At 45.7% G+C, this 26,067-nt stretch overlaps 1 protein-coding gene across 1 annotated transcript in view; it reads left to right on the forward strand.

Annotated features, from left to right (window-relative positions):
• Nucleotides 1-11,665: 11,665 nt before the first annotated feature.
• SMARCD1 (SWI/SNF related, matrix associated, actin dependent regulator of chromatin, subfamily d, member 1) overlaps nt 11,666-26,067 on the forward strand; it is a 33,552-nt gene continuing 19,150 nt past the window's right edge. Inside the window, exons 1-5 of the mRNA XM_068267257.1 lie at nt 11,666-11,875; nt 19,989-20,176; nt 24,959-25,001; nt 25,086-25,208; nt 25,296-25,418. Coding sequence (XP_068123358.1) covers nt 11,720-11,875; nt 19,989-20,176; nt 24,959-25,001; nt 25,086-25,208; nt 25,296-25,418 — 633 coding nt within the window. The 5' untranslated portion in view covers nt 11,666-11,719. The remainder of the gene's footprint in view (nt 11,876-19,988; nt 20,177-24,958; nt 25,002-25,085; nt 25,209-25,295; nt 25,419-26,067) is intronic.

The following is a 26,067-nucleotide window of genomic DNA, read 5'->3' on the forward strand; positions in this document are numbered from 1 at the left end:
CAGAGAAATGACCAGCACCCAGTATATATACTATAGCGCTCTCCAGCGCCTCCCCTAAGTGCTGGACCAATGAAAACTGATAGAATTGTCAGCTGACCGGCTTGGTCAGCTGACTCCCTTCTGGCTGTCATAAAAGCTCTGCCTCTCAGCGCGCGCGCGCGCGTCCTTCTGAACCTGTGTGGACTATCAGTCCCAGCCACACCAGACATGTGTTTTAACCCATCCGCTGTGCTGGACGCGGAACCAGCCGCACCGCTATCAGAGCATGCAGCGGTTTCTCCGCGTTCAGCCATACCGACAGATGTAGGCCTATGCGTGCAAACCGCCGCGTCGGACGCGGAATCCGCCGCCTTGTTCTCAGGACATGCAGCGGTTTCTCCGCGTTCAGTCATGCTAGCAGATGCAGGCCCACGCGAGCAACCTGCCGCATTGGAATCAGCCGCCTTGCTCTAAGCACCCGCGGCGGCTCTTCCACTTTTTTCTCAAAGTACCCCCCCCCCCCCCTGAGGAGTGGACTCCAGACAGCTTCTACCCGGCTTCTCAGGATGCAGGGCGTGGAACTCCTTCTTTAATTTATCCGCATGTATGCGACAATCAGGTACCCATGTTCTTTCCTCAATGCCAATGCACTGCTGGCTTAAGCAGGGATACATGGAACGATCTTACACCACGCATGCTGGCAGGAAGATCAATGGCATAAGTAACATTGTTGATTTTCCTGGTTACTGGGAAAGGACCCACAAATCTGGGTCCTAACTTGGGCGAAGGCTGTTTTAAAGTCAAATGACGAGTGGAAAACCAGACCAGGTCTCCTGGCCGGAACTTCCACTCTATGGAACGTTTCTTGTCAGCTTGACCTTTCTGAGTCTGAAAGGCCTTCTCTAGATTCTTTCTCACGATCCCCCAAATGTTCTTAAATGACTTTTGCCAAGCCTCCAAAGCTGGAAAGGGAGTGAAAGCTACTGGCAGTGGGGAGAATTTAGGCAACTTTCCAGTTACCACCTGAAATGGAGAGAATCCAGAGGAAGAGCTTCTCAAATTATTGTATGCAAATTCTGCGAACGGCAAGAACTTGACCCAATCATTTTGCGCATCCGCAACATAACACCTCAGAAACTGTTCCAGTGACTGATTAATTCTCTCGGTCTGACCATTGGTCTGCGGGTGGTAGCCCGACGAAAACAACAGTTCCATGCACAATTGATGACAAAATGCCCTCCAAAATTTAGAAACAAATTGGACTCCCCGATCTGACACTATATTTTCCGGAATGCCATGTAGCCGGAAAATGTGCATGATGAAAAGATCGGCCACCTCCTGGGCAGAGGGGAGTCCTTTCAGGGGCACGAAATGGGCCATTTTACTGAATCTGTCGACTACCACCCAAATGACCGACATGCCTTCAGACCTCGGGAGCTCACCCACAAAATCCATGGACAAGTGGGTCCATGGTTCACTCGGGGTGGGCAAAGGCTGCAATGTTCCCACAGGTGCCAGACGGGAGGGTTTGCTTTTTGCACACACTGCACATTCTCTCACATACTCCTTGCAGTCAGTTGCCAATGAAGGCCACCAAGCACACCTAGCAACAAGGTCCTGTGTTCTGAAGGCCCCAGGATGTCCAGCATTTTTGTGGGAGTGGAACATCTGCAATATCTGGAGACGAAACGGCAATGGTACAAACATGACTCCTTCAGGTTTTCCCTCAGGGACATCCTGCTGGAAGGGACTTAAAGTCTCCATCCAGTTCTTCCAAGTCTCTGTGGCTGCCAATACCACTCTCTGTGGGATAATAGTCTCTGGGTCTGAGGGCTGTGCTGTCTCTGGCTCAAAGCATCTGGATAAAGCATTTGCTTTAATGTTTTTACTACCCGGGGTATACGTAATTACAAATCTGAATCTCGAGAAAAACAGTGACCACCGAGCCTGACGGGGACTCAATCTTTTAGCCCCCTCAATGTATTCCAAATTTTTGTGATCAGTGTAAACTGTAATCGTATGTTCTGCTCCCTCTAGCCAATGACGCCATTCTTCAAAGGCCAATTTAATGGCTAGGAGCTCCCTGTTGCCTATATCGTAGTTTTTCTCTGCTAGTGAAAACCTACGAGAAAAATAGGCACACGGGTGTAATCTTCCCTGCAACCCAGAACGCTGAGACAGCACAGCCCCCACCCCGACCTCTGAGGCATCCACCTCTACGATAAAGGGATAGGAGGTGTCGACGTGTCTCAAAATGGGTGCAGAACAAAACAATTCTTTCAGAGTGGAGAAAGCAGCCAGAGCTTCGGGGGCCCAGTGGTTGGTATCTGCCCCTTTCTTTGTGAGACTGGTGAGGGGTGCAATGACTGTGGAGTACCCCTTTATGAACCTTCTATAGTAATTTGCGAACCCCAAGAATCTCTGGAGAACCTTCAGTCCTACTGGCTGAGGCCACTCCAGGACAGCCGAGACTTTGGCAGGGTCCATAGAAAGGCCCGAGGTAGAAATTATGTACCCCAGAAAGGCGACAGATGTTACCTCAAAAATGCATTTCTCCAACTTAGCATAAAGCATGTTCTGTCTTAGCTTGTGCAGCACAAATCTGACATGAGCCCTGTGCTCTGAGAGTTTAGCTGAGAAGATTAGTATATCATCTAGATATACCAGGACAAATTTACCCAAAACCTCCCTGAACACCTCATTAATGAGTTCCTGAAAGACGGCCGGAGCGTTACACAACCCGAAGGGCATCACCAGGTACACGTAATGCCCATCGGGTGTGTTAAAGGCCGTCTTCCACTCATCGCCCTCTCTGATCCGCACCAGGTTGTATGCACCCCGCAAATCCAATTTTGAGAAAATCTTAGCATTGGTGACCTGAGTAAATAAATCGTCTATCAAAGGTAATGGATAGCGATTTTTTACTGTGATTTTATTCAGACCCCGATAATCAATGCATGGCCAAAGGCCTCCGTCTTTTTTCTTTACAAAAAAGAAACCTGCTCCAGCCGGTGACCGGGAAGGGCAAATGAACCCTTTAGCTACGTTTTCGCGAATATATTCCTGCATGGCCAACTTTTCCGGCCCAGACAAATTGTAGAGGTGACCTCTAGGGGGCATACAACCAGACCGGAGAACGATGGGACAATCGAAAGGGCGATGTGAAGGAAGTTTATCGGCTGATTTAGGACAAAACACGTCTGAAAATTCAGCATACTGATCTGGTACTCCCTCCATGTGAATCTTGGTCTGGCCCAAGGTTACCTTCCCTAAACAATGACGAAAGCAATGGGACGACCAGCTCGTTAGCTGACCAGTGGCCCAATCAATCAGAAGGGAGTGAAGTTGTAACCAAGGCATGCCAAGAATGATCGTGGAGGTAGTCATGTGTAACACAAAAAAATGCAAATTCTCCCTATGCAGCACCCCTATAGTGACTCCCACCTCTGGAGTCTGTGACAGAGGACTGCTACCCTGCAGAGGGGAATCACCCACTGCCGTAACCTGAATAGGTGGTTTTACCTGGGTGAGCGGAATACCCAATTTTTTTGCAAATTCGTAATCCATAAAATTAGCCGCTGAGCCTGAGTCAATGAAGGCCTCAGTGACTTCAAATTTATCTTCCCATAAAATAGTACAAGGGAGAAGCAACCGTTTATCATCTAGGGGTAAAAATTGCACGCCTAGGGTATTACCCCCAACTACTCCTAGGCAGTAGCGTTTCCCGATTTCTTAGGGCAATTCTGTACTCTATGACCCCCCTCTGCACAATAAAGACAAAGCTGCTCTGCTATCCTGCGTTTCCGCATTGGTTCAGGTGGAGGCAAAACGGGAGGAGGTGGAGTCACAGGGGGCGCAGCGTGGGATACCATTCTCACATAGTTTCTACCCCGAGTCTGTCTCTGATAGCGCAGCCGGCGATCTATTCTGATGGCCGATGAAATGGCCTCATCGATGGACTTAGGCTCAGGCTGACTTAACATAAGATCAGAGACCTCATCTGACAACCCTGATAAGAAACAATCTAAAAGGGTAAAGGTATCCCACCTGGCTGAAACTGACCACCTCCTAAATTCAGCAGCATACTCTTCAACCGGACTCTTGCCTTGACGTAACAGTTTGAGCTTCCGTTCAGAAGTCGAGGCAATGTCTGGATCATCGTAAATTATAGCCATGGCTTTAAAAAATTCCTCTACAGAGGTTAGGGCCAAGTCTCCGTCAGGCAGACTGTACGCCCAGGTCTGTGAATCACCTGATAACAAAGTTTTAATAAATGTAACCCTTTGGGCGATAGTTCCTGAAGAATTAGGTCTCAACTCAAAGTATGATAACACTCTACTCCTAAAATTTCGGAAGTCAGATCTGTGACCGGAAAATTTTTCAGGTACAGTACATTTTTCAGGTGCTAGGAGGAGATCGCACTTCATCCACAGCCATCTGGAGGGTTTGTATAGACCCGGACAAAGCGTCAATTAATGCCCGGTGACTACCCAGCACTTGGTTGATGTTATCCACCGAAGTGGTAAGTGTGCCCAGACGGCCGGTGAGTGCGTCCATTTGCATTTGGGTCTGTCATTCTGTAACGATCGGTGTAACATAGAGAGAATCCGATTATCGGTGATCTGCAGTATCACCGAGAATACAGATATATACCCGATTATTGATGATCTGCAGTATCACCAATAATCAGATATATCTCTAACCTCTGGACACCTGAGTAATATGAGTGTTTGGTGCAACAGTAATACTTTGAGGAGAGCACCCGTATAGAGGGTGCAAGGCACTAAGAGATACTGTCCAAAGAACAGTCTCCTTCCAATGGCCTGAGGTTCCCCAAGGGGAGGAGTCAGGCTGAGAGTGGGAAGGACCAGAGTGTGAGTGACACCAATGGTGGAGTGTCACTGACAGATATGTGAACTATCTCTAAACAGAGGAGATAGTTCTCAAGGTCGGACAAGCCAGGTCGGCAACAGACAGACAGATCAGATACAGAGACAAGAGACTGATTCGGAATCCTAAGGCAAGCAAGGTTTGGCAACGGAGAATCAGATATAGCGAAGTACCAAATCAGAGATCAGAAGAGTGGTCAGGAAAGCAGAAGGTCATAACAAATAATCAAACAATGCCTAGTCTTAGGTGTGAGCTCCTTGATCATCAACACCCCGGAACTAATCTGAAATATGACAAGATGGTAACGCTAATTCCTAGTCTTGGGTGTGAGTTCCGTAGTCATCAACACCCTGGAACTAGTCTGAAGAATAACACAGATAATATACAGTATTCCTAGTCTGAGGTGTGAGGTCCGTGATCATCAACACCCTGGAACTGGTCTAGAGCATAACACAAATGAAATACAGTATTCCTAGTCTGGGGTGTGAGGTCCGTGATCATCAACACCCTGAAACTGGTCTAGAGAATAACTCAGATGAAATACAGTATTCCTAGTCTGGGGTGTGAGGTCCGTGATCATCAACACCCTGGAACTGGTCTAGAGAATAATACAGATACTGACAAAAAGGTCTGAGTGCTTCCACGTAGTGATCGCAACGACAGACACCAGAGAAATGACCAGCACCCAGTATATATACTATAGCGCTCTCCAGCGCCTCCCCTAAGTGCTGGACCAATGAGAACTGATAGAATTGTCAGCTGACCGGCTTGGTCAGCTGACTCCCTTCTGGCTGTCATAAAAGCTCTGCCTCTCAGCGCGCGCGCGTCCTTCTGAACCTGTGTGGACTATCAGTCCCAGCCACACCAGACATGTGTTGTAACCCATCCGCTGTGCTGGACGCGGAACCAGCCGCACCGCTATCAGAGCATGCGGCGGTTTCTCCGCGTTCAGCCATACCGACAGATGTAGGCCTATGCCTGCAAACCGCCGCGTCGGACGCGGAATCCGCCACCTTGTTCTCAGGACATGCGGCGGTTTCTCCGCGTTCAGTCATGCTAGCAGATGCAGGCCCACGCGCGCAACCTGCCGCGTTGGACGCGGAATCAGCCGCCTTGCTCTGAGCACCCGCGGCGGCTCTTCCGCGTTTTCTCACATAAACCTACCAAGACAAGGCCGTCCACCTAAACTCACAGGCCGAACAAGGAGAGCGCTGATCAAAAATGCAGTCAAGAGGCCCATGGTGACTCTGGACGAGCTGCAGAAATCTACAGCTCAGGTGGGGGAATCTGTCCATAGGACAACTATTAGTCGTGCACTGCACAAAGTTGGCCTTTATGGAAGAGTGGCAAAAAGAAAGCCATTGTTAACAGAAAAGCATAAGAAGTCCCGTTTGCAGTTTGCCACAAGCCATGTGGGGGGCACAGCAAACACGTGGAAGAAGGTGCTCTGGTCAGATGAGACCAAAAATTGAACTTTTTGTCCAAAATGCAAAACGCTATGTGTGGCAGAAAACTAACTCTGCACATCACTCAGAACACACCATCCCCACTGTTAAATATGGTGGTGGCAGCATCATGCTCTGGAGGTGCTTCTCTTCAGCAGGGACAGGGAAGCTGGTCAGAGTTCATGGGACGATGGATGGAGCCAAATAAAGGGCAATCTTGGAAGAAAACCTCTTGGAGTCTGCAAAAGACATCAGACTGGGGCGGAGGATCACCTTCCAGCAGGACAGCGATCCTAAACATAAAGCCAGAGCAACAATGGAAGGGCATAAACAAAACATATCCAAGTGTTAGAATGGCCCAGTCAAAGTCCAGATCTAAATCCAATCGAGAATCTGTGGCAAGATCTGAAAACTGCTGTTCACAAACGCTGTCCATCTAATCTGACTGAGCTGGAGCTGTTTCACAAAGAAGAATGGGAAAGGATATCAGTCTCTAGATGTGCAAAGCTGGTAGAGACATACCCTAAAAGACTGGCAGCTGTAATTGCAGCAAAAGGTGGTTCTACAAAGTATTGACTGAGGGGGCTGAATAATTACGCACACCCCACTTTGCAGTTATTGATTTGTAAAAAATGTTTGGAATCATGTATGATTTTCGTTCCACTTCTCACATGTACACCACTTTGCAGTGGTCTTTCACGTGGAATTTCAATAAAATTGATTCATGTTTGTGGCAGCAATGTGACAAAATGTGGAAAACTTCAAGGGGGCCGAATACTTTTGCAAGCCACTGTAGGGAAGGGAGGGGAACCACTAATACCACCATGGAAGGTATTTAGGGGAGGGAGGGGGACCACTAACACCACCAGAGAAAGTTTTTAGGGGAGGGAGATGAGCCACTAACACCACCAGGAAAGATATATGGGGGGATAATTTCTGACATGTTTGATCTGCTCCCGATTTATAATGGGATCAAATTTCAATTCATTACAGCACAAAATTGATTCCATTATCGATCGAGAGCAGACTGGACATGTTGGAAATGATCGGCTTGACACGTCGTTCTGACGGGAAATTGCATGATGTGTACCTACCATAACAACCCCAGGATAGCTATATTAGGGAGGGAGAGGGAACCATTAACACCACCAGGGTAGCTATATGAGGAAGGCCAATAACACCCTCAGGGAGCGTACGCATGTTCTGGTCACCTGTAGTTTGGGCGCAGGAAGAAGCCGAGAGATGGCTCTCCCTGTGCTAGGTAAACTAGGGGAATATAACAAAAATATTCCCTAAATTATTACCTAATTTGTTCTTTTGCCCACGTAATTCAGGGTCCAGCTATTGTTGACACTCAAATTAGTGATTTTGTAGACATTCCACCTGTGACACTAAAGCCATAAATAACATGACGGTGTATGGCGATGCCCAAATCTATATCGGGGAGGGAGGGAGACCACTAACATTACCAGGGAAGCTAGAAGTTTTGAATTAGAATGATACTGTTTATTTGGCTAACTTTTGCTACTTTGCAGAAAGATACCTCAACATACCACACATTCCTTTAAAGAAAACCTGAACTGAAAATTAAAAGTCAAAATAAGCATACACAAGTCATACTTACCTTCCATGTAGTCTACTCCTCAGTGTTATTCTCCTGTCCCGCGTCCTGTTTGTTCACTGTGATCAAGGGAATTTTCCGTCCTCCATTTTGAAAATGGCCATTACCCATAACAGCTTTCTGGTCAGCACACAGTTAAACTGTAACATCGCCCACTTGAGCCATAGGGAAACATGGATATTACCTGGTACATCAGTTTTCCTCTCAGCTATAACTGATATTTTACTGACAGCAACTGATATATTTCAGATCTGACAAAATATTGTCAGAACTGGAAGGGATCATTGTCAGAAGAAAATGGTGAGCTTCTGAGAGGAACTGATGGCAAGGTAACTATGTAATGTTCATTTGAATTTACCTCATGTATTTATTTTAAATATTTTTACTCAGTACAGGTTCTCTTTAACTTAAAAAAATACCTGAGTCTTTTAGTCAATAAAGGGTATCATCCCAATTCAAAACTGCGTACATGTAAAAAGGGTGCGGGGTGTAAGCGATAAGTGGCAATAACGTTTATAAAAAATAATGTGTTGTATTTCGTTTACAATAATGTTTTACAAATTAAAAAACATTAAATAATGTGTATGAGTTCGCAAATTGTAAAAACTATAATCTTCCCTATTTTGAAAGTGAAACTTATAATAACGTTTGTTAATAAACGATAATATATCTATAATAATTATAATTGTATAATAACAATAACAACAATAACAATAATATTTATATAGCGCTTTTCTCCCTGGGGACTCAAAGCGCTGTGACCCTGCATTATGCAGTCTCAAAGGCTAAGGAAAAGAGGTGAGTTTTTAGCCTTTTTTTAAAGCTGTCCAGAGAAGGAGCCTCTCGTAATGATTGTGGAAGTGAGTTCCATAGAGTAGGGGCTGCATAGGAAAAGGCCCGAGCACCAAATGTTAAGTGTATCCTGGGAATAACCCATCTTGTTGGCAGAGCGGAGGGTGCGTGGAGGGGCATAAAGTTCCAATAGATCCGCGATGTATTTGGGTCCCATGTGGTGTAGAGCCTTGAATGTCAGCAGGCAGATCTTAAAATTGATTCTCCATTTTACTGGCAACCAGTAAAGAGTTTGCAGTACTGGGGTGATGTGTGAGCTGCGGTGGGCATTGGCTAGGAGTCTGGCTGCAGCATTCTGTACTAGCTGTAAGGGGCGCAGAACCTTATCTGTAGATCCGATGAACAAGGCATTGCAATACTCTAGGAGGGAGGATACAAATGCATGAACCAGGGCAGGTAGGTCTTCAGCTGGGATAAGGTGTTTGATTTTCGCTATATTTCTTAGATGGAAGAAGGAAGACTTGACGACAGCTGATACCTGCTGTCTGAGTTTTAGATTTCCATCCAGGATCACCCCAAGGTTTCGCACAGTCTTTATACTGTACAGTATCTCCCCCAATTGCTAGTTTGAGGTTGTGAGCGTTTTGAACTTTATCCATCATGTGTGGACCACCTACCACCAACACCTCTGTTTTGTCAGAGTTCAGCCTCAGCCAGCTGGCGTTCATCCAATTTTGTAAATCCACTAGACACGCATTTATGGATGCTGATGGGTCTTGGGTTCCAGGCTTGAAGGACAGATACAGTTGTGTGTCATCTGCATAACAATGGTATCCTAGGCCATAGTTCTGGATTATTTTTCCCAGTGGGAGCATGTAGACTGCAAAGAGTAATGGTGATAGTACAGAACCCTGTGGAACTCCATAGGCAAGTGCACTGGATTAGAGTAGTTACACATAATATTGTGTATAACCTTCATTTATCGTTTCTTCATGTAATAAAATCAGAAAATATTGTTTGTAACAATGAAAAATAACTGTAGTAAAACATTACTAAAATTTTAGTACAACTAAACCTAACCCTACTCTCACACAGAACCCTCCCTGTACCTATCCCTAACCCCTAGACCCCCTGGCGGTGCCTAACCCTAACCACCCCCCCCCCCCCCGGGTGGTGCCTAACCCTAACCACCACTCCCTGGTGGTGCCTAACCCTAAGACCCCGCTGGTGGTGCCTAACTCTAACCACCCCCCTTGTGGTGCCTAACCCTAACCAACCACCTGGTGGTGCCTAACCCTAAGACCCCGCCGGTGGTGCCCAACTCTAACCACCCCCTTGTGGTGCCTAACCCTAACCAACCCCCTGGTGGTGCCTAACCCTAAGACCCCTCCTTGTGGTGCCTAACCCTAACCACCCCCCTGGTGGTGCCTAACCCTAACCACCCCCCTGGTGGTGCCTAACCCTAAGACCCCCCCCCCCTTGTGGTGCCTAACCCTAAGACCCCCCTGGTGGTGCCTAACCCTAACCACTCCCCTGGTTGTGCCTAACCCTAACCACCCCCCTGGTGGTGCCTAACCATAAATCCTCCCTGGTGGTGCCTAACCCTAAGACCCCGCTGGTGGTGCCTAACTCTAACCACCCCCTTGTGGTGCCTAACCCTAACCAACCCCCTGGTGGTGCCTAACCCTAAGACCCCTCCTTGTGGTGCCTAACCCTAACCACCCCCCTGGTGGTGCCTAACCCTAATCACCCCCCTGGTGGTGCCTAACCCTAAGACCCCCCTTGTGGTGCCTAACCCTAACCACCCCCCTGGTGGTGCCTAACCCTAACCACCCCCCTGGTGGTGCCTAACCCTAAATCCTCCCTGGTGGTGCCTAACCCTAAGACCCCCCCTTAGTGATCGCTTTATTGTGTGGATAATAATGTTTTACAAATAGTGACTGCAAAAAAATATTACGATTTACTTACTGATCGCTTTATTATGTGAATAATAATGTTGTCATAAAATTTTAAACAACGTTTTAGTTTCATACGATAGATATGTTTAATATATTTGTAAACGTGATTTGTCACGGGCGCAGTACTAAAACGTTAATAATCTCCGGCGCCCTTTTTTCCTGTTCAGCTAGGAGCGAATTGCAGGGCCCTTTTTGTCCGCTAGCTGCCAGCGCCCTTTTTTCATGCTTCCTTCAAAATTCTTGCTTTTACTGGTGGCTAACATGGTGCAATTATTCCACTGCTACTACCACCAGGGAAGCTTTATTATAGACCTCCATAAACGTCCATCCTAAACTTGGGACATGGTTACTGGCTACAGTTACTATAATGCAAGCAGCAGGATGATGAAATCTGACTTCTTGTGTCACTGAAGTGCAGCATCACAGGACAGGCTGGAGGGACGCTACAAGGAGAGGCAGACATGGGCCACCTTACACAAGCAATGTTTACATTTCAATAAAACTTTTTTTTAAATCTAGTCTTCTGCAATTAGGGGGTTGTAACAAACCACTCCCACCTGTAAGCCACACCCACAAGCCGATATTTTTTATGTGTAACCAAAAGGCGGCCCTTTAAATTCCGCCCCACATGTGAAAGTGGCATGAGATAATTAGTTACTCCTGGAAGACGAGCAGATTATGTGAAATCTCTGGCTGGCCATGATCTTGTATCATGGATAATTCTGTGTACTAGGTCAGGACAGGAAGTGCAAGTAATGCAACGATCCAGCCCTAAGCTTACACATGGAAACTGATCCTCTCCTGATGTCACTACATCACCCCTCCTCCAACCACATGGACAATCTCATATAAACAATAGGTTTTATTTGCTCGCATACGACTCATTTTTTAGCATTTTCCCAAATCCAAAATGGCGGTTGAGGTACTTCCTGTCTCTTTCTCGCCGCTTACTCCGTGTAAAGCTCTGTTTGAGTTTGTCGGGGCCCCCTTGCGTGACACGGAATTTCCGCTTCCGGCCCCATTGTTGCAGAGGGATGGCGGCGCGGGCTGGGTTCCAGTCAGTGACTCCCGGGGGATCCGGGCCAGCTACGGCTGCAATGGGCCCGGGGACGCCGGGGCCTCCTGTGAGGATGGGCCCCGCCCCGGGTCAGGGCATGTACCGCTCTCCAATGCCTGGAGCCGCGTATCCGGTAAGTCAGAATGGAGGTCAGAGAGCCAGCACCCCTCCCCCAAGTTATGTGTGCCCAAGCCCCGTTCTGTGAGTGCGGACGCTACCATTGGCGGGAGTGTAAAGGGGGTGCTGAGTTGTGGAGCCACCGCTTTATGTTGCACCACGCATCTCTCCTACAGTCCTAATATCCATTAAAATGCAGTAGTTTAAACAGATTTTCACTAGATTTGATGTGTTCCGTATATCAAATCTAATATCTAACCCATTGAAACTATTTCAGAGTGTATGGCTACTTTTTGGGCCCATTTACACTCCTGATCGAAAAATGCTAGCAATTAGCGCTAGTGATTTTGCAGCAGTGATTTGGATGCAATAAACTTGTATTATTCACTGTACTTTTTTTTTTTTGTGATAATTTTTTTTTTTTAGCAGTTGTGGTTAGTTTCCTTAGCATTGTAATCGCAATTGCTCAAAAACCACGAAAAAGCGCTCTATGCAATGTGTTTACCGATACTCACAGGTGATCACGGCAGTGAGACCACTGCGATATACTTTGAATTGCACTAGCACTTTAAAAAGCGCTAGTGATCAGTGGTAAACGTCTGCTACTTGCCCAAATGTGAATGGGCCCTTAGGCCCCGTTCACACTGCAGGCAGTCCCATCCGTGTTTCGGGAACGCGTGAAGGAGGCAGACACGCACAACATCAGACAGTGCATTGACTGCACTGTTTGATGTTCACACTGCATGCGGTCCTGGAATGCATGCTGCACAAATTTTTTGCAGAAACGCTCGGCTGACCCATTCACTTCAGTGAATGGGATCAGCCACGCAATGCATACAAACGCGGATGGCGTGTGTTCATATATGTTGCGTTCCGAACGCACGGCCGTCCGCGTTTGCTAATGTGAACGTGGCCTTAGGGCTTTTGGCGCTATTCTAGTTTAGGGGACCCAGCAGTAAGTCTCATACTAATGTGATTGGGTGGACAGCACCCTTTCACATTGCTAGGTTCCAGGTAGATTGTAGTAAATACCACCTACACTATTCGGCCAATCACAACGCTTTGTGTAGTAGATGGTGCTGCTATAGAACTGTTTGCCATTATGTTTCTTGCTGGGTCTTCTAGACTGGTGCCAAGAATGTTCCCACACTTTTTACTATTTCCTGAAACCAGTCAGATGACATAATTGCACTGGCAAAGCGTGCGGTGGGTACATGTAGAATTTCATTGAGCACAATTGCTACTAGCATTGCTAGTGGGAAATAGCCCGATGCTAGTCTCGTTTAGGGGACCCGGCAGGAAACCTCATAGGGAACAGTTCTTCAATCACAGCACCCTCTACAGCATGAAGCATTGTGATTGGCTGAATACTATAACCTATAGGAAACCTAGCAGCTCGAGAGGGTGCTGTTCACCCAATCACGTTAATGGAATTTCCCTATGAGGTTTCCTGCTGGATCCCCTAAACTAGACCCTGACATTTACAATCGGGTAAAATTGTGTAGCAGTCACATTGTACTAATAGAGATGCAACGGCTCAATGTTTATCAGCAAGCCTGTGTCTCTGCACTTTACAGATCACAAGCGATGCACAAAAAGCAGAAAATCGCAGCCAGTGGAAAAGAGCCCTTAAAGGGAACCAGAGAGGATCAATAAAAGATTTTATACATACCTGGGGCTTCCTCCAGCCCCATACGCACGGATCGCTCCCACGCCGCCTTCCTCAGCTGCCTGGATCCGCCGGTAACGGGTCCCGTCATTACCGCCAGTCGGCTGGCGGACGCGGCCAATTCTCCGCATCACAGGGGGCTCCCTCCATATACTTACGCATGAGGCTGCCTACTGCGCAGCCGCATGCGTACGGGTATGGAGGGAGCCCCTGTGATGCGGACAATTGGCCACGTCCGCCGGAAGTGACGGGCCCGGTACCGGCGGATCCAGAAAGCGGAGGATGGCGGCGTGGGAGCGATCCGTGCGTATGGGGCTGGAGGAAGCTCCAGGTATGTATAAAATCTTTTTCTATTTTAACAAATCTTTTCTCTCTGGTTACCTTTAACCACTTAGGGCTCTTTCACATTAGGGCAGATTTTCTGCGTTTCAACGCAACGGGTAAAGTTTGCGTTACCCAAGGTGAAATGAAAGTCCATAGACTTTCATTTTAGCTTTCACATATAACGCAGCCTTTTTGTGCATTGCGTTACACTGCACCCAGGCGCAGTTTTTCGGCCGACGCTAGCTTTATGCGTTACAATGTTAGTCAATGTAAAACGCACACTATGCGCGTTTTTAATCCGTTAACGCAGGCAATCAGTCCCAGAATGCAACAGAGGAACAATGTAGAAAGTTGAAAACTAAAAGAAAAAAAAATTACCTGCGTTTTCCTATGTGCTGTAACGCATTGAAAACGGATTAAAAACGCACACTCACTGCAACGCATATCAAAACGCATACAACAAAACGTATGCTTTGAGCGTTCTCCAACGCAAGCTCTGATGTGAAAGAGCCCTTGGCAACTTCTGACACGCTTTTCTACGTCCTTGTTTACAAACGCCTATAAACCCATGTAAATATTTGGTTCTGTTTTCTATTTTTAGAAAACAGAATACGTATAGCATCATCTTGTGGTCAAAAAGTAAAACTACTTCCAAGTACACCATTATTCACTTACCATAGAAAAATTAAATACATTTTCATTATTTTTGAAACTCCTTCACCCCTAACCCAAAAATAAAATAGTATCGCAATACTTTTGTACTAGGGACACAATTTAAACATTGTAATAACCGGGACAAATAGGCAAATAGAATGTCTGTTTTATCTACAATAGCACATTTTTATTTTTAAACTACAATGGCTTAAAGCTGAGAAATGGTGATTTTTATTTATTTTCCCCTGTCAAATGCATATAAAATAATATCATTCTTAGCATAAAGTACTGCCCAAAGAAAGCCTAGTTTTTCCCACAAAAAATAATGTATAGATCATTTCAGTGTGATAATTGGTGATAAAGTTATTACCGAATGAATGGGAAGAGCTTTTGAAGGGGAAAAAACCTGTGGTAGTGGTAGAGAAGAGGTTAAAGTGAACCAGAGACGAAGCACCATCATGTATTTTACCATATATATCAGTGGGCACATTAGAGAAAACATGTACCCTGCTCTCTGTTTTATCCTTCACTGCTCAGCCTGCTTGTTACCAGCCCTGATAAAATCCCAGACTGAGCATTGTCTGGCTTTGCTCAGGAATCATTATAGCTGAGTCATTATAGCAGAGCCAGAAGGGGGCAGGCTTGGGTTTGAAAGACATCAGAGAAGACAGACTCGGCTATGATGATTCCTGAGCAAGCCAAACTGAATGTTCAGTAGGGGATTTTATCAGGGCTGATAACAAGCAGGCTGAGCAGTAAAAGATGAAACAGAGTAGGGTAGGTGTTTTCTGTAATGTTCCCACTGATATATGTGGCAAAATACATGAGGGTGCTTCGTCTCTGGTACACACCATGCAATTTCCCGTCAGATGGGTCAAATAGATAATTTCTGACAGGTCGCATCTGATTTCCGATCGTTTTTTTGATCGATTTGCATAGAAGTGGTCAGGAAAACAATCAGAAATCCGATTGGATCTGTCAGAAATGATCTATCGACCCATCTATCTGATGGGAAATTGCATGGTGTGTACCAGGCATTAAAGTAAACCAGAGACCAGTAAAAGGCAAGATTTCTTACTTACCTGCAGCTTCCTCCAGCCCCATAAGCACGTCCGAGTCCCTCGCCTTCCTCCCATCTGCTGTTAAGCCGCGATCAGCCATGGTAACAGACTCAGTCATGTCAGTCTGGGTCTTCTGCGCATGCAAGGGATGTCCGCACATGCGCATAAGATTGCGGCTGAAAGGCAGACCGAGGGAGGACGGCAAGGGACTCAGACGTGCTTATGGGGCTAGTGGAAGACCCGGGTAAAAAAAATCAAAAAAAAAATCTTGCATTTCAGTGGTCTCTGGTACACTTTAAATTGAACCTGAAGTGAGGAAACTCTCATCTGGTTAGATACTTGCCTAAAAAGACGGTTGTGACTAGGTAGTATAAAGCCATCATATTAGATTGTATTCGCCAAGTACAGGATATCGTACCAGGAATTATTGTTGGCACAGAAAGCACAACAGACCTTTATTGGCAGACATAAAAAAGGGTAGATGTAACTCAGGGTGATGGGATATGCATACATAACATTTTACATTTTGTTTGGCCCATTGTTCCTCGCTGTCAGTCAGTAAAGCTGTTCGGCCTTGGCAAGATCGCACAACTCTTCAGAGCTACTTGTGTCCTCGCGTACTTCTGAGGATGAGTGAATTGTACTGGACGTGCGTGAGGGCTTGAACACACTAGTATGGTTTTTTTTTTTTGTCTGTTTTTTTTTTTTTTACGTTTATGGAGGATTTTAAAAATGCTAGCGATTCCACCAAATGCTCAGCTAATGTTAATGAACGGGCCAAATTCCACTGGAGCGATTGAGATTACCAAAATCTCAAATGCAAGATATGCAGCATTTTTGAGCGTTAGCGTTTCTGCAATGTAAAGTATATAAACACTGGCGTAATCGTTCTTCCAAACCTACACAGAGCGATTTGCTAGCGGTTTTTAATTTCACACTGTAAAAAAATGAAAATTAAAAGGACCACTCAGAATTAAAATTGTTAATCGCAAGTCGCTACACAATCGCTGGCAAAAAGCTTGCACTTTTTAAAATCGCTTCAAAATCGCTAGAAAATGCTCAAGATATAGCTTACAAAACGCTCATTAAAAATGCTTGCGATAGCAATTTATAGTGGGTTCCAGGCCTGAGTCTGAACTCACGGATGTATGCTAGCGATGTACGCATCCTCGAAGTAGTTCCAAAGAGGTTTTCAGGTAAACTTCTTTACCGACTGACAGCGGAGGAACAACGGGCTGGACTGAGGAACAGGAAGTTTCTATACTACCTAGAGCTAGGGATGCTCAAATTCGGATTCGGAAGATACCCGGATAGTTGCAATCCGGATATCTCCCAGTAATGCTGTGCGGGCTGGGCGGGGGGGGTCAAGCTTACCTCTCTGACGTCTTCTTCGCTTGTCCCTCAGCGCCTCCCACGATGCGGGCCACGCGCATCACGTGACTACAAACGCTTCCTCCTTCAACCCGGAAGGAGGAAGTGTTTGTAGTCACGTGACCGCCGCGTGGACCGCATCATGGGAGGCGCCGAGGGACGAGCGAAGAAGATGTCAGAGAGGTAAGCTTGACCCCCCCCCCCCCGCCCAGCCCGCACAGCATTACTGGGAGATATCCGGATTGCAACTATCCGGGTATCTTCCGAATTTGAGCATCCCTGCTTAGAGCCTTTCCTCTTCTTGAGTATCAAATTTAAAGGGGAACTGAAGTAAAAGGTATACGGTGGCTGCCATATTTATTTCCTTTTAATCAATACCTGTTGCCTGGCAGCCCTGCTGGTCTATTTCTTTGCAATAATAGTATCTAAATAACACCAGAAACAAGCATGCAGCTAGTCTTGTCATCTGACTTTAAAGTCTGAAACGCCTGATCTGCTGCATGCTTGTTCAGGGGCTATGGCTAATAGTATTAGAGGCAGAGGATCAGCAGGGCTGCCAGGCAACTGGTATTGATTAAAAGGAAATAAATATAGCAGCCTCCGTATACCTCTTACTTCAGTTCCCCTTTAAGTGAATTTCTCACTACAGGTCTGCTTTAAAGTGTACCCGAGGTGAAGTGTAAGTAAAAAAAACATACTTACCTAGAGGCTTCCTGTGTCCTCATCACTTCCACCATTGGTATACACAGACCTCCTGAACATATCCTACAAGAGTTTGTTGGGTATGTTCTCATGACCCTTCACAGCCGTACCGAGTGAGTACAGTTGTGCCTGCGCAGTAAGCCGAAGCCGCTCTTCCTAATACAAAAAGGGTAGTGCGTCCGCAGACTAAAAAAGGGGCCCGGCGATGAGTCAGGCAAAAAAAAGCGCTGGGAATCTGGGCACACCAGGCGCCACCATAGGCCACAATGTGAATTATGGCTGTAGCGGCGCTCAGTCAGTAATTTATTGCTGCCGGCCGAAATATGCTGTTTTTATTGTGATTTGGGTGCCTTTGTTTGAAATTGTTGATGTGTATAAGCAGCACCTCTAATGTTCAAAAGAGTACTCCTTGTAATATTAGGCCAACCTTTTTTCTGTAAACAGTTAAGTTTTCCTCTCTAGACTAGCAGCAAGTTACGCACATGGTTTGCTATTTAAACAGCAGTTTTAGAATGGCTGTGATCAGTCATAGCCAAGGCTTTCAGCCAGCGCTGGTGCCTGCCAACGCCAGTCTCCCAGAAATGGTCCTAGCCCTGTGGTAGAGCACATCTCTGCTGTATCACACACAACTTCTGGCAGTCCGGTACTGGATAGGAACCCATGCTAGACTGGGTGCCAGCCATTTCACTTTAGGGGAGGCTCCGCTCTGTAGTGTAAAGTGCGAATAGAGAGAAATCTAAGCACAAGCAATGTAAATTCTTTTAATCTACAGTATTTGATATTGTATTGGGTTTAGGAAGTCTAAAAATACTCATTAGTTAGCATCTTGTAGTAGTATATACAGCATCACTGGATGATCTCATCCTCTGAGCCTGGCTCGGTTTTGGCTCAAATGAGAGTAGTGATGCCTATGGCGGAGGGGGGGGGGGGTGTTAACTTGCCTATGCCACCGCCTATAGCCCATGCGGTCTACGTAACGCCCCTTTTTCCTCCTCCCGGTTTTGAAGGAGGAAGTAATGGAGCTATTTCGACCGCAAGTAGAATGCATCGTCTATAGGCGGCAGCATGGGTAAGTGAACTCCCGCCACCACCCCCAGGGGTCACGGTCAGTGCTATCTAATTAAAAGTTTGATCAGGAGTAGCTGCATGCTGAGTCTCCTAAACTAGACTAGTGCTTACTCTTGTGTGTCCTCTTTGTGCACGGTTCTGCCCTGCTGTGTGTAACAGCCGCTGCTGGGAGTGTCGTGGGCATGCGTAATTTTGAATATTCCTGAACCATGCACCAGAACACTTGGCTGTGAATGCTCTGCACAGCCATTTGGGCAGAGCATGTGCCCTGCTCCCACTGGAACATACAACGGCAGCACAGAGGAGAGGCTTGGCACAATAAAGGGACATGGAGAATCTGGGTGACCTTACAGTTTATGTAGGTATGTGTAACTTATAAAATTTGTCTCACCTCAGGTGCTCTGTGTGGTTACTTGCAGAGGCTGTAATTTCCATTGACCTCAGTGTCAGAGGTGTCTAGGTAGTCAGCTACTGCTTAGGCCACATACAGACATCAGACCATAGTCTTTGGAAAATGAAAGATCACAGACCAATCTTACCACCCTTCCTGTAGTATAAGAGCCATACTCTACACAGTCTTTTCTATGGAGCTGAACTCCACATCAGGAAAAAATCTTTGCAAGATGCTGCACACACAGATGCTGTACAGACACAAAAGATCAGTATCTGCAAAAGATCTGTTCCTGCCAAAAATCCATTCCTGCAAATTGCAATGATAGTCTATGAGATCTGCAGATCATCATACACACATGATTTAACTGACATTCATCTGCAGATCTGAAAATCCATCCTGGTGGATCTGATCTGCAGATGAATGTCAGTTAAATCATGTGTGTATGATGATCTGCAGATCTCATAGACTATCATTGCAATTTGCAGGAATGGATTTTTGGCAGGAACAGATCTTTTGCAGATACTGATCTTTTGTGTCTGTACAGCATCTGTGTGTGCAGCATCTTGCAATGATTTTTTTCTGATGTGGAGTTCAGCTCCATAGAAAAGACTGTGTAGAGTATGGCTCCTATACTACAGGAAGGGTGGTAAGATTGGTCTGTGATCTTTCAGTTTCCAAAGACTATGGTCTGATGTCTGTATGTGGCCTTAGTTACTTGAAACTCCAGAAATGTTGCCAACTGAGTAATATGGAGATAAAAAAAATGTTTAGCAAACATGTTTCACCCATTTAAAAAACTTAAAAAAAAGTAAAAGCTGATAAAAATGAATATAGTTTTCCTTCAGAGCACACGGTACACTAACTAATGAGTATTGCTTCATTGCAGCGACCGGGGATGCTTCCAGGTAGTCGGATGACTCCTCAGGGGCCAGCCATGGGACCTCCAGGTTACGGCGGAAGTCCAGCTGCCCGGCCAGGGATGGCTCAGTCTGGCATGGACCAGTCCCGGAAACGCCCGGCACCTCAGCAAATACAGCAAGTTCAGCAACAGGCAGCTCAAAATAGGAATCACAGGTAACTCCTGTCCATTTGAGTCACCCCGCTGTTGCCCACTGTATCGCATTGCAGTTGACTAAGGCCTGAGACACACTGTGAGCACTTTTCTCACCGTCTGTGCGTTTTTTTTTAAATCCCATTGATTTGCATTAAAATTGCAGTAAAGTTGCCGCAATTGCGATTTTTGAAAAATCGTGGCAATTTTACCACAACTTTAATGCAAGTCAATGGGAGAATTAAAAAAAAAACAACAAACTGACAGCACTGATGGTCAGAAAAGTGCTCAGTGCGTCTCAGGCCTAAGGGCTGGTTCAGACGGACGTTTGGAGGCGTTGCGTTTGCTGGCGTCGCGTTCAGCAGCGTTCGTGTGCGTTTGGATGCGGTCGCGTTTTTTCTTCCCCTAGGGGGACATTAGCCGTCGCGGTTAACCTCCCCTGGAAGCTACATGTAGCTTCCAGGGGCTCCTTGAACGCCAGGGAAAATCGGGACCCAAACGCCGCGTTTGTGTAAACGCGCTTGAAAGCTTGGTACAAACGCTCCCATTCACTTGAATGGGAGCGTTTAACACCAAGCCCTGAACGCTGGCTGTAAACGCTCTGCAAACGTCCGTCTGAACCAGCCCTAACATAGTTTTAAAGCTACGGTGCCCCCTTCATTACACAGTATGTGTCACAGATGCCTGAGTTTATAAAACAGGCGGTCATTTGTTATTTTGACCCATACAACACCCACTAGCATGTGTCATTTCTCTAGTGGGCTGGTTCTAATGTGGTTTAAGTCTGTGTGGATCACACAAATGCATTAAAGGACACCTGAAGTGAGAGGTCAATGGAGGCCACCATATTTATTTCCTTTTAAACATTAAAAGTTACCTGGCTATCTTGCTGATCTGTCTCTAATACTATTAGCCATAGCCCCTGAACAAGCATGCAGCAGATCAGATGTTTCTGACATTTTTGTTTCTGGCGTGATTCAGGTGCTACTGCAGCCAAATAGACCAGCAGAACAGCTAGGCATCTGGTGTAGTTAAAGGAAACCCGTAAATCTAGGGCTTCTGCCAGCCGCCTTCAGACATCCTGTGCCCACGCCGGTACAAAACTATCATCTGGTCCCCCGCTACGGGTCCGTTCCTTTTCGCCGACTGAGCCTGTCGCTGGCCTCTGCGGCCCTGGCCGTGCGCGAGGAGAATCCTGCGCAGTATGGGGTTTTCTCTCCTGTGCAGGACGATCCCGGCGACGGGAAATAAAAAGGCAATAAAAAAAGGAAATATGGCAGCCTCCATAAACCTCTCCCTTCAGGTTCCCTTTAAGGCCGCATTCACACTTTTACCATCTACATTTTTTTCTGCTGCACACCACACCACCTCTGTGTAATATGAGGGTTTACCTACACAATCTGCTCATTGTATTCAATATCTGTTAATCATCATCCTACATGAAGGTGATAAAATTGGTCAGTGATTGACCAATCTTAATTTAAAGTATGATCTGCGGGAGACTCATCACCTTTCTTCCGCCACCGGAAGGCGAGCTCCTTCGAGCTCCGATCACATGTAATAATGTGATTGGAAGTCCTAATAGGATGCTTGGAGGGAACACCACGGGTGGATGAAGAGAAGTCAGCCGAATGTCTGGACAGGTAACTATAACCTCTCCCTGCTGCCTGTTCTGCATGACATCAGTAGGCAGAGCGAGTTCTGCTGGCTGAGGTTAAAATGAGTGCAGCATCTAATAGAATGCTAATCAGTTAAAGCCCAATTCCACGGTGACCTGAGTATTTTAGTAAGAGCGGAGAAGAATTGGACACAATGTTCCTCAACGAGTGTTTTTTTTTCTTTTTTTTTTTGTGCTTGTTCACTTCCTTGTCACTTAAAGAGACCCTGTAACGTAAAAAAGTGCCCCTGGAGGGTACTTATCTTGGGAGGGGGAAGACTTTGGATCCGATCGAGGCTTCCCCTGTCATCCTGTCCCACGGTGGTCTCACTGGGCCCCTCCGAAACCATAGTCGCCAATTTGTCTTGCTGTGGTGCAGGCGCTAAAATATTTACCTTCTCCAGCACAGTAGCGGCTCTCTGATGGGCTAAGGTGGAAATAGCCGATCCGAATCGGGTCCGCACTATTGCACAGGCAACTTGTACCTGTGCAGTAGAGCAGACACGACTGGGATCAGCTATTTCCGCCTGATCGAAGCCGCTACTGCGCCTGCACTGGAACCGGGAAAGGTAAATATTTTACATGCCTGCTGTTCTGAGGGGCCCAGTGAGACCACCGTGGGACAGAGGAGGACGGGGGAATCCTCGATTGGATCCCCCTCCCGAGGTAAGTACCCCCCAGGGCCACTTTTTTACGTTACAGGTTTGAAGGCTGACATTTATTTCCTTTTTTGTTACAACCGTTTCTACTTCCTGATTCATGGAAGCAGACATATTGTTAACAGCTTGTGCTTTCAAATGAGCTTATGTGCCATGGCAGTCATGTGACACGGAGAACAAATTACAACTTGTGATTAGAGACAAATTAAGGGGAATTAAACAGGCTAAACTATCTAAATACATACAGGGTGCATTTCTCTGTTTTTCCTTTGTCCTGTGCAAGCGTTCAGGTCCACTTTAAACAATACCAGTTCCCCGACTATCCTGTTGATCCTCTGCCTCCTAATACTTTTAGTTGTAGACCCTGAACAAAAATATAGATGAGTTGTGTCTGACTGGATTAGCTGCATGCTTGTTTTATGTGTGGGATTCAGACACTACTGCAGCCAAAGAGATGAGTAGGACTGGCAGGCAACTGGTATTGTTTAAAAGGAAATAAATATGGCAGCTTCCATATCACTCTCACCTCGGGTTCCATATAGGCAGGGGATACACTTGTATTTCAGTTTTCTGCGCACGTTTTTCTGCGTAAGTTTTCTGCACACCAAGTGTGTTTCTATGCAGAACAAGCGTGTGTTTTTTTCACAGCAGCTAATGTAATTGATATAAAAATCTGACAAAATGGGCAGAATCCTGATGCAGATGTCAGGTTTTTTTTCTGCGCGCAAAAAACACATTAAGTTTGAACTTAGCCAATTGATTAACACGAGTTCTTCGTTTTTTCTGTGCAGAAAACGCATACGAAAACTGGCAAGTGTGTTCCCTGCCTCAAAGTCCCAAACCTCCATGTGGTCTCCAGTGTTCTCCCCAGAAAATTTTTCCAGCCGGGTGGCATGAAAAAGTAGCCGGACGGGGCGTGATGAGAGAATGCATGGCCAGTGCTCCTCTGCACATTTCTGCTTACAGCAGAGGAGGAGATGAGCAGATGACAGCCGGGTGCTCACCAAAACTAGCTGGGTGGAGCACCCGGCTAAAAGAGCCTGGGGAGAACACTGGTCTCGGAGACAAAGTGAGGGAAAAACTTACCACTAGGGTACGGCAATGACAACCCCCTAAATGTTTCTCTTCCTCCTGCACTACCAAAAAAATTAAAAGAAAAATGCTTGCTTGTCAGTACTGCTGATCTTTCTGACTGCAGTAGTGGCTGAATCACACACCTGAAACAAGCATGCAGCTAATCCAGTCTGACTTCAGTCAGAGCACCTGATCTGCATGCTTGTTCAGGGGCTGTGGCTAAAAGTATTAGACACACAGGATCAGCAGGAGAGTCAGGCAACTGGTATTATTTTAAAAAGAAAAATCCAAACCCTTCTCAGTTTAGGTTCCCTTTAAATAATTCAGAGTGCCTGGCTGTCCTGCTATTCCTCTGCCTCTAATACCCTTAGCCGCAGATCCAGAATAAGCATGCAGGTAATAAATACAACAGGCTCAACATACCTCACATCAGGTTCACTTTAAAGTGTAACTGTCGGGCATAAAATCAAAAATCAATTCTTTATTTTTATCTGGTAAACAAGTAATAAGGATGCTAACCAGGCAATCCAAAAGTTAAAATCACTATTACTTTTCTTGTTGATAAATGATCATTCCCCAGTTTACCTGACTCTTATTTGATACACACAAAGGAAGTTGCAGGGCATGCTGGGTTGTCCTTTTTTGCTTCTCTACTTCCCCTCAGACTTAACTAATGCAGCCTGATTGACTGAAGCCTCTTTCCCCTCCTATTTTCCCCTCCCACACCTCTGTTCCTCTCTGGCCAATATTTCTCATGCTGAGACAATGCTCTTTCCATAGTGAAGAGCAGGCAAATCAGGCAGAGGAGCGTAAGGGAGGAAATGACATCAGGATTTGCTTCAAAATAGCCACAGTTAAAATGGGAAATGCTAAGAGGATTTTTTTGGGTACTATAGAAAAATCACTAAAATCAAAATGTGGAAAGTGCAATATATATGTAATGTAGATAGAGCAACAATTTATCTACTTCTATATGTGGTTTGTTTTTGTTTTTCTGAGATAGTATGGCTGACAGCTCCTCTTTAATGCTGAAAATCCACTGCTGAAAATACATGCGGAAAAAGACATCATGTGTACCCAGCATTAGGGACGAAGCCTGCACAATTATAATAAAGAATATTCAAATAATGTTATAAAGCTATCTGTGGCTGGCTAAAAATGTTGACCTAGACGTGTGTGATTTTTCTTGTAAATCCTCCTTTTTAAACTAAAAAATATAAGGTTAAATGTTATCCATTTAGGGGTTTCATCAACTTTGTGTGCCCAAGTGGAACAAAGCCCAATCTCTGTTTGGGCCTCAAAGGTAGTGGTGACTTATGGAGCCATCACTTAGGAATATCTGTGAGTGTTCGTGCTCTGTGCTTGAGGGGGAAGTCACGATCTTTGCTGATCTAATTTCTTTTTCAATTTTGAAGTGCTAAAAAGAAGAAGATGGCTGATAAGATTCTACCTCAGAGGGTGAGTGTTGAGGAAATGATGGACTACCAATAAAACAGGTTCCAGGACTTGTGTACAATGTAATTGATGTGCTTTTGTCTACAGATTCGGGAGCTAGTACCGGAGTCTCAGGCTTACATGGATTTATTGGCTTTTGAGAGAAAATTGGACCAGACAATTATGAGGAAACGACTTGATATTCAGGAGGCCTTGAAAAGACCGATCAAGGTGTGTTTGGCTCCTGTAACCCACTCTCCTGCAGAACACAGTTGGCAGTTTTTTTCAGCTTTTTTTTTTTCCTTCTCTGTTTTGTAGCAAAAACGGAAACTGCGTATCTTTATTTCAAACACATTTAACCCTGCAAAGTCTGATATTGAAGATGGCGAAGGGACTGTGGCCTCCTGGGAATTGCGTGTAGAAGGACGTCTCCTTGAGGATGTAAGTAGGATATAATGTGCTTAACTTTGAAATAAGAATCTTCCATTTTGCAGTTGTGCCATCTACAGTTTATATAGATAAAGTGTATGACAGCGATTGTTCCAGCACATTTTGAAATATTGGAAAGTAACCTTTAGGGTCCTCTCACACTGCGTCTGATGTGTTCCATCGGAATTGACAATAGAATTGCATCCCAACCCGATGCAGTGATTTTTCTATGGTACGTTCACATTGGGTGTAGTGCAGTAAGTCCCGTCAGACAGTACTGCACATGATGTGCGTATACCAGACAAGTGCGTTTACAATGGCTGTAAAGCATACTGTAGTACTGTATGCCACACTGTATGGTTGCATTGCTCGTCTAACACACTATATGACTTTTCACCACCGTTACATTGCGATGTGATCACAGCGTGCATGCTGGGAGAGGACTCTTATACTCCAAGGTCCATTACAGACGTTTCCAACTGCCCGACTTCACATCACAGGAGCCTAATGGCCCAAAAAATTGTGATCCATATACGCCATGCTTTTGTTATACAACTGTCAAACTAGCAACTACCTAGTAAGGGCCTGCTCACACTTTTCAGGGCTTATGGAGTCTTGCTACTTGAAACTATTATGATGCAGTAAAATGCCACACATTAAC

Source organism: Hyperolius riggenbachi, chromosome 2, assembly GCF_040937935.1.
Source record: "Hyperolius riggenbachi isolate aHypRig1 chromosome 2, aHypRig1.pri, whole genome shotgun sequence".
NCBI lineage: Eukaryota > Metazoa > Chordata > Amphibia > Anura > Hyperoliidae > Hyperolius > Hyperolius riggenbachi.